We start from the raw sequence: 12,397 nt of genomic DNA on the forward strand, positions 1-12,397 counted from the left end.
GGCATCACTTACATAACCGATTGGCCCAGTTACATAAAATACTGTCAACGTAACCAATAAACCAATAATAAAAGTATCACTGACAATAGATACCAGGGATTTGACAGGAAGTTATCTGAAGACTCAAACATGAGGTATTACACAGCATGCTTTGTTTTTGTTTTATTTCCGCTCTTAACTTATTGTCTTTGAGGACCTTTGGACCTTTTGCATGATGTAGATGGAGCGATTCTTTAAATGAGCCTGTTCATGCTCATGTCCTCAATGTGTCTACGCTTTAGTTTTCCACATGGTTCGAACATGTGTCCTCGATGGAATGGTAAATGAGTTTTTACAGTTATAAAAAAAACAGTATACACAAACAGTGACAGTATAGTTTTACTGCTCACACAAGATGACCTTTCTCAGGTCAACAGGTCAAACATCCCAGGATAGCCTCGAACGCTGCCCAAAATGTTTGACGGATCTGTCACCACGCAGCTTTCAGTTTTGGATTTGACTAGTTTTCTGTCTGTTTTCTGTCAAAGGAAATGAGTGAACGGTGCTTGAGGCGTCGTCTTTACGGTACAGTCAAAGTGACAGACGGTCAGCATGCATTCAGTGCACACGTTTTGTCTGACTGCTGTGAGATGTGGAACTTCAAACACAGTTTTTGGTCAGCTTTCAAACCGGCTTGAGCCTGACTCTACTCCAGAATCCCTCCTTCCTCCCCCACTCTCAAACCCACATCATCATTATGTGCGTTAGTAAAGACTAAAAAACAAGAGAAGAAAGCGATTGGCCTGGAACTTCAGTTAAGCGCTGAAGAAAGAAAGAAAAGAGAAATATTGTGGAGTAATGTGGAATTCCGGGCTTTTCTTTCTACCGTCCCTGTTTCTGTTTCTCCACGTCACCTCAAGTATCTGTGTGAGTCTCTGTGTGTGTGTGTGAGTGTGCTGTGCTGTCTTGCAGGTGCACCTTACTCAGAAGGATAGGGCTGACTGAGCAGAGAGAGAGTGTGTGCGTGTGTGAGTGGGGGGGGGGGGAATAGATGTGTGGTAGTGGTCTGTCTTATAATGGTACAAAAGAGCCAGTGTTTCTCTCTCTCTCTCTCTCTCTCTCTCTCTCTCTCTCTCTCTCTCTCTCTCTCTCTCTCTCTCTCTCTCTCTCTCTCTCTCTGAGTGCTGAGTGAAGACAGTAACAGCAGTGGAGGAGGGAGGAGAGTGACCCCACACACACACACACACACACACACACCCCATACAGGCCCCCCGCAGAAAGCACACCCCATGTCACCCCTCACCCAGTGGCCCACTCACACACATCTCTTGGAACATGTGGGTGCCTGTTGGAGCTTTACCCTTTAACTGAATGTTGCTTGAAATGATTGAAAGTAAAATGCTGAGAGCAAGAGAGATGAAAACACGAACGCTCCTCCGAAAACTGAAGAAGTTAAAGCATGCGTCATAAACGCAGGTAAAGACCAGCTTATAAGACTAACTGTGTGTGTGTGTGTGTGTGTGTGTGTGTGTGTGTGTGTGTGTGTGTGTGTGTGTGTGTGTGTGTGTGTGTGTGTGTGTGTGTGTGTGTGTGTGTGTGTGTGTGTGTGTGTGTGTGTGTGTGTGTGTGTGTGTGTGTGTGTGTGTGTGTGTGTGTTGTTAAAGGCCACATTCCTGAGCTAGCTGAGCCGTAGCTGGGTGATTAATAGTAACTAGCTGACTGTTTAAGAAGTGAAATTCCTCAGTACCGTTTTTTCCACTGCTATTACACACACACACACACACACACACACACACACACACACACACACCAGGATGCTAAGTCACCCACGAGGGTTGTGACATAGTGAGAGCAGGATACGATAGAGTAAATGAGGGGCAGCTTGTGGTGAGCTGAGAGAGGATGCATGTGTAGTATACAGCATGAAGCCCACTGCTCGACAGTTCAGGTGTGTGTGTGTAATAAGAGTGTGTGTGTGTGTGAGGCTTTCAGGTGGAATAAAGGAATGTCAGTATGAGTATTGTCTGAGGGTTACACAGAGAATTCAGGACAGTGAAACATGATCTCTCTCTCTCTCTCTCTCTCTCTCTCTCTCTCTCTCTCTCACTCTTTGAGTGTGAATGTGTCCAACTGTCATTCCTCCTCTTCTCCTGGTGATGCAGGGTTTTTTGTTTCCATCCCCTTATCTACTCTTTGAATTTTTGCAATTCTTAAATGACTCATAAAGTGTATATCTTAGTACCCCCATTATTTCTTGATTGGGGAATATTAAATCCTTTAAGTGTTGGATGCAGCACAGGTCAGCAGCAACGTCACGACGCAGCTTTGAAATTATTCAAACACGTTAAAAAATCTCATAACGTTTAACGTTCAATAGAGGAGGATTAAAAGCTGGGAACTTGAATTAAACTGCATTGGTACCAAATATGTTTTGCCATGATGGTCCCAGCAGCCTGGCTTGAACCAATAAGAATTCCTGGTGTGGTATCCCCAGCAATGGGAATGTTTCCCTGGCAGTCGCCGGCTTGGCAGGACAGATAACAGTATCTGTAGTGCCGCGCTTTGTGCCGTCCTTTGCTCTCGCCTGGGCGCGCTGCAGTGTGACTTCAGACAAACACTGTGAGAATGAGTTGACGTGTGACTGTGGAGAGAACGGGGACGTAGGGAGAAGACAATGACACAGATACATATGCTTAGCTGTTCATCTTCTGGAAGCAGGCAGCGGACGAGCCGGGTGGCTGCTTTCAGTATGGGTGTGTGTCTGGGAAAATATTTCTAGTACAGGAAAACACAGTGTGTGTGTGTGTGTGTGTGTTAATGCTTTAATGTTTAATTGAGTTTCACAGAAACAGAAACAATGATTAACATCGTTCATTTGAATTCCCACAACTCAAGCTCCATTCATAACACTTAACGTCATTCTCATTGAGCCATGAGCTGAACTGCAGTCGTTGTGAACGGTTTCATTGTAGTGTTAGCAATACTTCAAAATGTATGACGAAGAAAAAAACAAAACACTCATTTAATGTTGTCTTTGAATTGTGAAAGACGTGGGTTATGAGTTGGATTTATTCTCATCACGAGATATAAAATAGACGGACAGACACGCAAACATGTCACTGCGGCTGCACGGTTAAAGCAAACAAGTATGTGAACTAGAAACACATTCCCAGGCATGCTCGGTGAGTGGGGGAGTGTGTGTCTGTGTGCGTCTGTGTCTGTGTTGTTGGTCTAAGTCTGTAGCAGATTTGTTAAACATTGCCAAAGAGTCAATTAGTTCAAATTCACAAAATTACATTTGAACTGTTTTGGACAGTTTCTGTACAGAGGTAAAGAGAAGAAAAGAAAGAGTTCAGAGAGTAAACAACTTTTATAGGGAGAGGGATGGATACGTCACCACCCTAAAGATGACCTTACATTTAACTGAAATATTAAAGAGGGGTTTTTTGCTGCTTCTTAATTTTATCTTAATGCTACTGCTCCTATGAATTTCCCTCTTGGGCAAATAAAGATTTTTGAATTTGCACGTGAATTTTTCATGGAAGAATATATGAAGGTAACTCTGTGACGGTGGTGCAAACCAGTCTCACGACCAAAAATGCTTGCTGATAGTGCTTCTGGGGCATAACGCATTTCCTCAGACTCAGCTGCTCACTGTGTGTTTTTTTGTAAGAACATGATTCTGTGTACTGTATGATAGAATCAGGTACTTCTATTTAATTAATCTATTTTTTCTCTTTCCAACTCTCTCCTTCCGGACAGCTGTAGAAATTCTGGCTTCTCCCGAATGTGCCTTGTCTCCATGGTAACAGGCCACCGGCAGACCCAAAAAAGCACTGGGCCAAACTCTTTAAAGCTCGTCCAACTAACCTGATCCTGGACCGTAGTGAAGAGGATTACAACCAAAACTGAAACGACTAACTGAATAAAAGGCTTTCCTATGTGACTCTTTGAGCTAATTTTGCCAATTCTGAGCTTTCTAAGGCCCGAGGATGCCTTAAATACTGCCTGCATTTTCAGATGATTTAATTTGAGAAATTGTTCATTTCCAACTTCTACACACAATGCAGAGGACGCTGAATATTCTATAAATGGTCATATAAAACAAGTGGAACACGTTTTTTGAATTTCTTTTTTTTTCTACATCGATCATCATGCAAGGCATATTCTCAATGAAGGGCTCTTAAACTGGGCAGCACCAGTCCCAGCTGGTCCGAAAGGAGTCCTAAACCAGGACAAGGATGCACCAACTGTTCAGCCGGGTGCTGGGTCAGAGGGATCTGTCGCGAGCGGGGGATCTATTTTCTCTGGAGGACACAGAGATCAAAGACTGTCTGTCCCAGGCTCTGGACCAGATCAAGGCTATCTCCTGCTCACAGGTTAGTCGACATGTTTAGATCCAGAACCGGCACACATAGATTCTGTTATTCAAATGTTAGAGGGCAACTGTCACTTTAATGAATTATTCATCTTATCCATAATTAATCTTTTTGTCCTTGATTTGGCACTGTGTACATAATTTTGCATTCTCTTACTGTCTGCTGACTGACAGGACTATTTGACCAATGACAACGACCAGGCAGTGGTGGAGATTTGCATAACTCGGATCACCACAGCCATAAGGGAGACGGGCTCTATCGAGCAGCACAGCAGGGCACTGGTGGGGCTGTGGGAGTCGTGCCTGGAACATAACCTCACCCCGCAAGGCGAAAACACAGAGGACACACCACATGCCAAGATAGCCTCCGACATCACCAGCTGTATCCTGCAGGTATGAACATTGTCCCCCACACTATCAACAGTTTCACTCCTCTAAATGAAGCAATGACTGCAGACCAAGGTTTTAATCTGTGCACGTTTCATCGAGCAAAGCTGCAGGCAGTCAAGGTGCAGTCTCCAATGTAACTTTGTGTTACAGAATACAGACGGCTCGTTTGACAATCATCACCATGATAGGGTAATTTCATCTGTTGCATATTGTAAATATCTCTCATTAGTCACTGTTGAAGCCAGAGTATACCCAACAATAAACCGCTTCACAACTGCCTGTGATACACCTCTTGTTACAAGTTGATTATTTTTATTTGCCATGTGCAGTTGAGCCAGTTAGTTATATTGTCCTCTCAGTTTGATGAAACATCCTATTAAGGAAATATGGTGAGGAGAAAGCAATTATCTTAGACCTTTCAGAATATATCTTGTGACGTCCTGAGAGGTCCAAACCCCCAGTTTGATTACCAATTCTTGACACCAACACTTTGAGAAATACACTTGCATTTTATTTTTTTAATTGAGATTGCTGCAGAGAACAAGCCTCAGATGTTCTGCTATTTAAAGAAGCAAACATCAGGAGGCAAAGTATCCAAGATGTTATGATGGCAAGGAAATAAGGAAGGAGGAAGAGAAGTGGAAACTGAGGCATAAATCTTAACAGCCATCATGCAACATATCCAAAGGTGATTTATGCTAATAAGAGCAAACGTCTTTTTTATATCATCAGAGCTGGAGGTCGTTTAAATGTAAATGTAAATCTTGCCTACTTTTCCCATTAGACCTCCAGTGCAAAAAGGCTTAAAATTAGAGGGACTCTCGCTCTCTCTTTTCCTCTCCCTTACTTTCTTTCACTCTTTTCCATTTCCTCTGGGAATAGGAATGTGCTTAATACCAGTGTAATGAGGCTGATTCTTCATGAAAGGCACGCACACACACACGTTGAGGTGAGACTAAAAGTTCTGACAGCTCTGACGCCGGCTCCCGGCTCTGATGTCCCGACTCCAGCAGCACTTCTCTCTCTTCACTCACTGTCGCTGTTTCCTTCTTTGATCTCTTTCCTCCCCTGATTTCCTTCTACCTATTTACCCTGCCTCGAAACGTTCTGTCTTACCCTCTCACTATCTTTGTCTCTCCTCTCATGTCTCCTGTCCTGTTTGTCTCCTTGTGGGTTTGATGCACAGACACTCTTCCCAGCCTGCCGCTGAACCTCCCACAGACAGCACAGAAGTCAGCTACAGAATGACAGGAGCATTATTTGTATTTGCACAACACACACTCATGTATGTGCCCACAGATTTCTGACTTATGACAGCATTTTTACTGTTTTTTGGGTCGACTGCTTCATCGGCACTGTGCTGATATTCTAGTAATGAAACCTAAACCTGTGCGTACACTTATGAGGAACCTGTGAAGGTGCCCCCAGGAAAAACAATTCAGATTCAAATTAGGGCCTGTGATTGTATCCAAATTGTTTGATGGATCATCCTGATTAGTAAATAATCCCGTTTTTGTGAATTCATTGTCTGCACTGCCATCATGTGGTTGAAAGTATGCGGGACAGACAGCGAGAGGGGAGGACTGTTCAGCTCTTTAAAACTGATAGATATCGGTTTGAAAGACATTCAGGGTATTCTGGAGTAGAAGCAGAGAAGGAAGGATAAGAATAAAAGTGGGTGCTCAGGAGGGATGTGGACTTTTTAAGACAGGTATGTGACCAGTCAGAATCGAGAGTACAGTTAAGCTCCAATCCCTTTTTACATAAACAGTGCCTCATTTTGAACGCAGGTTCTTTCTTTAAACACTGGCTGTCGGCCAAACAGTGGACCAGTCATGCCATTGAGCTGTGCAAGCTCAACTCCATTTCCCATTTGAAACGTAAAATACATGTGTTGTTGGGCATGTAGAAATGTCATGTTGGCTTTTATGTGTGAAGGTGTTTGATTCAGGTGTTAAAGCAGTAAAATGAAGCTTGAGATTCTTGTTTCACACATAGACGTCTCTTATGTCGTGAATATCTCTTGTACCAAATGAAGATGAGTCTTTATTATTAGTGTCGATAACCGTTAGCGATGTCAGTATCAATATCAGTCTCATGAATGTAGTGAGGATGCATGAAAGGAATGTAAAGGAGAATTTTCACTCTAATATCTAATATAATTCATATTATCACAACAAGTCGAGTTTTAAAAGTCTGAATCTGTCTTACTTTTCCAAAAAGACATCTGTAGCTTAAAATAAGCACCGAAACAAAGGGATAGTCTCTTTCCTTGTTTGTGAGATGAACAGTACCAGCAGAACCTGGGGAGCTGGATCAGACACACACACACACACTCTCACAGACAGACAGACACACACACACACGCACACACACACACCGTTTGCAGGATCAAACAGGCTTCGGTCTCTGTGTGTCCTGTTGAGGGTGCTAAAGCCTTTCCGATCCCTTTCTCCTCAGTCTTCTTTGTAAAAAATGTTCACAGCGACAAACGTCTTCACCTTTTTCATCCACAAAAAGCAGCTCCTTCCCTCCACAGTTGAATCACAAAGCAATGTGAGCGTTTCAGTCTGTCTTAAAGCTGACGCTCCGCCTTCGAGTTCATCCCCAGATCAAACACCTGGTGAGCTGAGCTGTACATCATAAACATAAAGGCTATTTCTATAGTTAATTTCTTTCTTGTCTTAATACCAGCTCAGGACAAGACAGCTGGATCTTCATCTAACGGATCCCTGCTGATTTTCTTTGATTTGTTTTTATATTTTCGAGGGTGTTATCTAATAAGGGTTGACCAAATGTTACATCAGATAACCCAGTCACAGACACAAAAAGACACTGAAGATAAATAAATCACATGACTTGGCTTCTCCCTTACAGCACAGATTTATTTTTTACTGTGAATATGAAAAGGTGATTTGCCGCGTTCTGAATGAAAGCCAATGTGTTTTCCTCATTTCCCTGAATGTACCGTCACTCCCGCCCACTCAAACCTCCTTTATCTTTTTTTTGTCCCATCAGAACTACAGCTGCCCATCCGTTATGGTGCTGGCGGTGCCCGTAGCGGTACGATTCCTGCAGAGAGGGAACAAGGAGCTGAGCAGGAACATGTCCAGTTATCTCTCTCTGGCTGCTATAGCAAAGGCCGATCTGTTGGCTGAGCACACAGAGGCCATAACACACAGCGTCCTGGGAGGTATGACACACACACACCTATTCATACACAGAAATGAACTCATACGCTATATGATGTAAAAATACTAACACACATGCACACAACAAATGTGTCTGAGTGAGCACATTTTTTTACTGTCATACCTTACTGGATTTTGCTGTTAACAAGGGAACTAGGGTGAGTAAAGTTGTGTTTGTGTTTTTGATGGACTCTGTAAAAGTTGATTTTAAGGGATCTCGTTTGTTCTAGTAATATTTTTACCACTTTAAATCCAGAACTCTGCAGTGCACTTCTTCTCTTTGTCCTCCGTTTCGGCTGTCCCACTTACTCTACTGTAGATACAGATCTTGTTACGCACCTGGGGAAATGTGCATGTGTGGGTGTGAGCCCTTTGCAGAGACAGACACTCACATCGGGAGCTTTAGAGAAAAGCTCTACTTAAAATATGGATTTAAAGGATTTGGAAACAAGGTCATAATACATGTTATCATATTTATTCAACTAAATGGTTGACTTGTGGGTTTAGCTTGCAGAGATAAATGTGTCTCTCTGGCTGGGGGGGGAACGTTAGCAGAGCTGAGACAACATGATGAGCTGGTTTTCTTGACAGCGAGAAATGGATCGCTGTTGAGATCAACAAATCACAATTGCATCCCATTAAAAGCGAAGAATGTTGTCGTGGTTGGCATTGGCGTGGGATAGAAAGGATGGTGAATCATATGGGTTGTTCTGATGGCGCTCTAATGAAGCATGAAGGTTAATTTGGAAGCGAGAAAAGCTTTTTACTTTACATTCATTTATTCAGCCCCATAAGGAATTATATGTAGATTGTTTAGCAAGGAGCCCAGACGATGAATCTATCTAAGGAAGGGCATGTGTCCTCTAAAAGTCAAACTGATGTGCCGTGGAAATCCTTCAGGACTGGAAGGTGAATTTGTCCTCTTGCTTTAATCTGATCAGTACTTTCAGCGACGTCCTATCTTTACTGTTCAGGCTGGCAAAGGGGATTAAAGCTGACCTGTGCTCTGTGGTTCAAGACAGCTTTTGCCTGAAACATTTGTATTCCCTTTTACCCTTTACATCTACACTTTGAACTCTTTAGTGCAGTGCAGGTTACTGCCTGAGAAAGCTCTCTCTCTCTCTCTCTCTCTCTCTCTCTCTCTCTCTCTCTCTCTCTCTCTCTCTCCTTTTATTAATCCCTCACACTCACTCAAATGAAAGTGGCGGCTTTTTCACATGGGAAACACTCACTTGTACGTTGCCAAGAGTAACACAAAATGTTCTTCTGTCAGCTCTCTTTCTATCACACGCACACTCAAACATTTCAACTTTAAACAAAGAGGTTTAATATGAAATAGATTTTAAAATAGTGATAAGTACGTTTGCAGATTATGTGAACATACACATTTGCACGTGTAGTTGTCTTTCCTTCATTTAAATCGTGCAACACAAGTTTGCTCAGTTAGCACATCACTAACACACTAATTGCTGGTACCACGTGGTTCTAACATCTTCTTGCAGCTCTGAGTGAGGTGCTCTCATGGAGCACTTTCTCTGCCGGGACCACACTTTATATTTTGGTGTTAGCTTCTTCTTTTTTTTATCATGAGCGGGTTAACACAGCGGAAGGTTTGAGTCGGAGATGAGCCTCCTCATTTCTACCAAATGTCAACTCTAAAGACTTACACATCAGCAAACAGATCATGTAGATATGTTTCTGTGATTAAGGAACAGTATTCTTTTTAAAACAATAGAATTTCTTTTACAAACCAATTCAAACTGTTATTTAAATCATACAGAGCAGGAGCTGAAAGAAGTCCTTCTAACTTTTAAACCTTTATTAAGCTAAATTACGATTCGGTTTGTTTTATCTAAACACCAAGACCTTTCTGTGGTTTTCTTCCCAGGTTTATATTTTTTGGATCTCAGAAAAGGTTGAGAAGTAACAAGTGATGTGTAAAACTTTGCACTGACAGAACTGCAGTTTTTTTCTATGTGCACTTTTTGTAATTTTCTGACATAGGCTCTCATGTCATTACTTTGTAAAGGGTTACACACACACACACACACACACGCATGCGCGCGCACACACACACACACACACTCATGCACAAAAGATAATGTTGTGAGAGTGCAGAGAGGATAAAGTGAGGGCTTTGTTAAAACGACTGCAGGTGGATGTTTCTTCTTTCACTTTTTGACCCCGAGCTGAAAGCCATCGCTGAGTGCAGTAGAGTCTTCTTGCGCTCTGAACACGAGCGCCCTTCTCTTACCCTCCTCACAAACCTCAGCGTAAACACGAACACACAAACACAGGACTGCGTACAAATGTGAGCATGCTTAGAGTGCACACACACACACACACACACACACACACACACACACACACACACACACACACACACACACACACACACACACACGGAGCTTGAAACAGCAGATGATCCCAATTTTTCCCATCAGCCCTCTCTTCAGGAAGTGAGCTGATGTAATGGGGTTTAGGACATGTTGACAATGGGAGTGTGATGTGTTTTTACACATACGAGCAGAATGGATGGGTTTTGCCTGTGAGTGTGTTTATACTTTTTGTTCCTTGAGGTTGCTCTACAGTGTGCTTTTTGTTGAAGAAAATGCGAGTGTGTGTGTGTGTGTGTGTGTGTGTGTGTGTGTGTGTGTGTGTGTGTGTGTGTGTGTGTGTGTGTGTGTGTGTGTGTGTGTGTGTGTGTGTGTGTGTGTGTGTGTGTGTGTGTGTGTGTGTGTGTGTGTGTGTGTGTGTGTGTGTGTGTGTGTGTACTAGCTACAGGACGGCAGCAGTAGGATACAGAGAGAAGGTTTTATAACCTGCTACATTTTGAAACAACAGGACTGAGACATTATCAGATATCACACACATCCACACAAAAACACACTCACATCAGTATCTGCACACACAAACATATGGCACCGCTTTGGCCCCATAGGGATTTTAGAGCCACGAGTTCCTCCTTCTCTTAGTAAAACCTGATCCTAAGTTAGCACTGAAGTTAGGAATGTGTCATCTGTCAAAGTTTTATGTCTTTCCAAGCTCCCCTGCTACGAAATATGAGTACGTCCTGTACGCTGTCGTCTATTGTTAAGACTGAGAGAGGTTTTAAACAGGTGGGTTAGTTGAGAGTGAGTGTGAAAGGTGGCGTTTCCATTTCGTAACTGGACCTGGTGGTAACACAGTTGGAGACTGTGCAGTGGTTGTAACTGCAGGATCTGTTTGATGTCACTAATGGGCCTGCAGCAGGATGTGCAAAATGAAAGCATGTGTCAGCAGCAGCCCAAATGGTAGGTGTCTACCGTTTCAAATGTTTTTAAAGATTGCATTTTGATCAACATTAAGCAGCATAAAAATCAGACAAAATGTTATGTTAACAGTAGAACCATTTCATGAACTAACTTTTAAGTCCCTTTAAAATAAACAGTCATTTGAGGTTTCCAATATTCAGGACTACACTTTACAAAACTCAACTCTGATAAGTACGTGGTAATTATTGCAATATTCTTTTATTTTTTATTGATTTTCAAAAAAAGAGAAGAGAGAGGGAAAAAGAAAGAAAAGAACACATAACATACAGAAGACCTCACATCTTAGATAACAACAACCATATCTCATGGTCATAGCAAGAATGGGTACTATAAACAAAAACATCTACATCTAGTAAATATAGATGAATTTGACATAAACAAATCCACATAAACACTGAGTTTTTTTTTTTTAAATAGCCAATTCCTAGGACACATTTTTAAGATAATTCAGTATCAGGTCCCACGTTTTATCCAACATGTCTCCTCTATCTTCACTATAGAATCTCAGTCCAGGTGTAAAGTATGTGACAATTCTCCCAGCCACAAATAAATGAAGCCACATAATCCAATTTCTATACATACTTTTTTGAAATCACCAGCCCATGTTCTTCTTTGAAGTTTACTGACAGAGGAACCCAGGATCACTACCATGGAGCTGAGTGGAAACCATTCTTACCAAAAGTCTCAAAAGGACCTACCTGGGATTTACATTGCTTCCAAACTGGTGGGATATCAGGATAACATTTCTGTAGCTTTTCCTGTGAGTCTGAGGAGTGTTTCAGACTGTATTAGGTTGTGTCTGGTGTTAACTGAACATTTTTGCACATTACATAAACATTCATTAAATTTCATCATTTATTTCCATATTCAACCCCTCTGTCCATGCGTGTTTACACACACCTCCGTGTTCATCAGAGCTCCATCATGCAGTCCATCATTGAACTTGAGGCAGACATTCTATATTTGGCTTGCAGCTGCGTAAATGAGGCAAAGTACCTCCAATATACAAATCATTCATGTATTTAATCCCTTTCTGTTTCATTATTGCAATAATTGAAGAAGTATATTCAAGTGAATAATGTAACTAACACTTGGATAAGGGGCAGCAGTAGCTCAGTCTGTAGGGACTTGGGCTGGAAAGCGGT

The 12,397-nt window shown here is 42.1% G+C and overlaps 1 protein-coding gene across 3 annotated transcripts in view; it reads left to right on the forward strand.

Annotated features, from left to right (window-relative positions):
* The first annotated feature begins 3,625 nt into the window (after nucleotides 1-3,625).
* veph1 (ventricular zone expressed PH domain-containing 1) overlaps nucleotides 3,626-12,397 on the forward strand; it is a 56,081-nt gene continuing 47,309 nt past the window's right edge. For 2 of the 3 annotated variants that reach the window (XM_079354354.1, XM_079354355.1), the window contains exons 1-3: nucleotides 3,634-4,358; nucleotides 4,532-4,750; nucleotides 7,766-7,940. In XM_079354354.1, coding sequence (XP_079210480.1) covers nucleotides 4,221-4,358; nucleotides 4,532-4,750; nucleotides 7,766-7,940 — 532 coding nt within the window. In that variant the 5' untranslated portion in view covers nucleotides 3,634-4,220. Of the gene's footprint in view, nucleotides 4,359-4,531; nucleotides 4,751-7,765; nucleotides 7,941-12,397 lie in introns of all 3 variants that reach the window. The other variant, XM_079354356.1, reaches the window with a different exon arrangement.

This window comes from Symphodus melops, assembly GCF_947650265.1.
Source record: "Symphodus melops genome assembly, chromosome: 10".
Taxonomy (NCBI): Eukaryota; Metazoa; Chordata; class Actinopteri; order Labriformes; family Labridae; genus Symphodus; species Symphodus melops.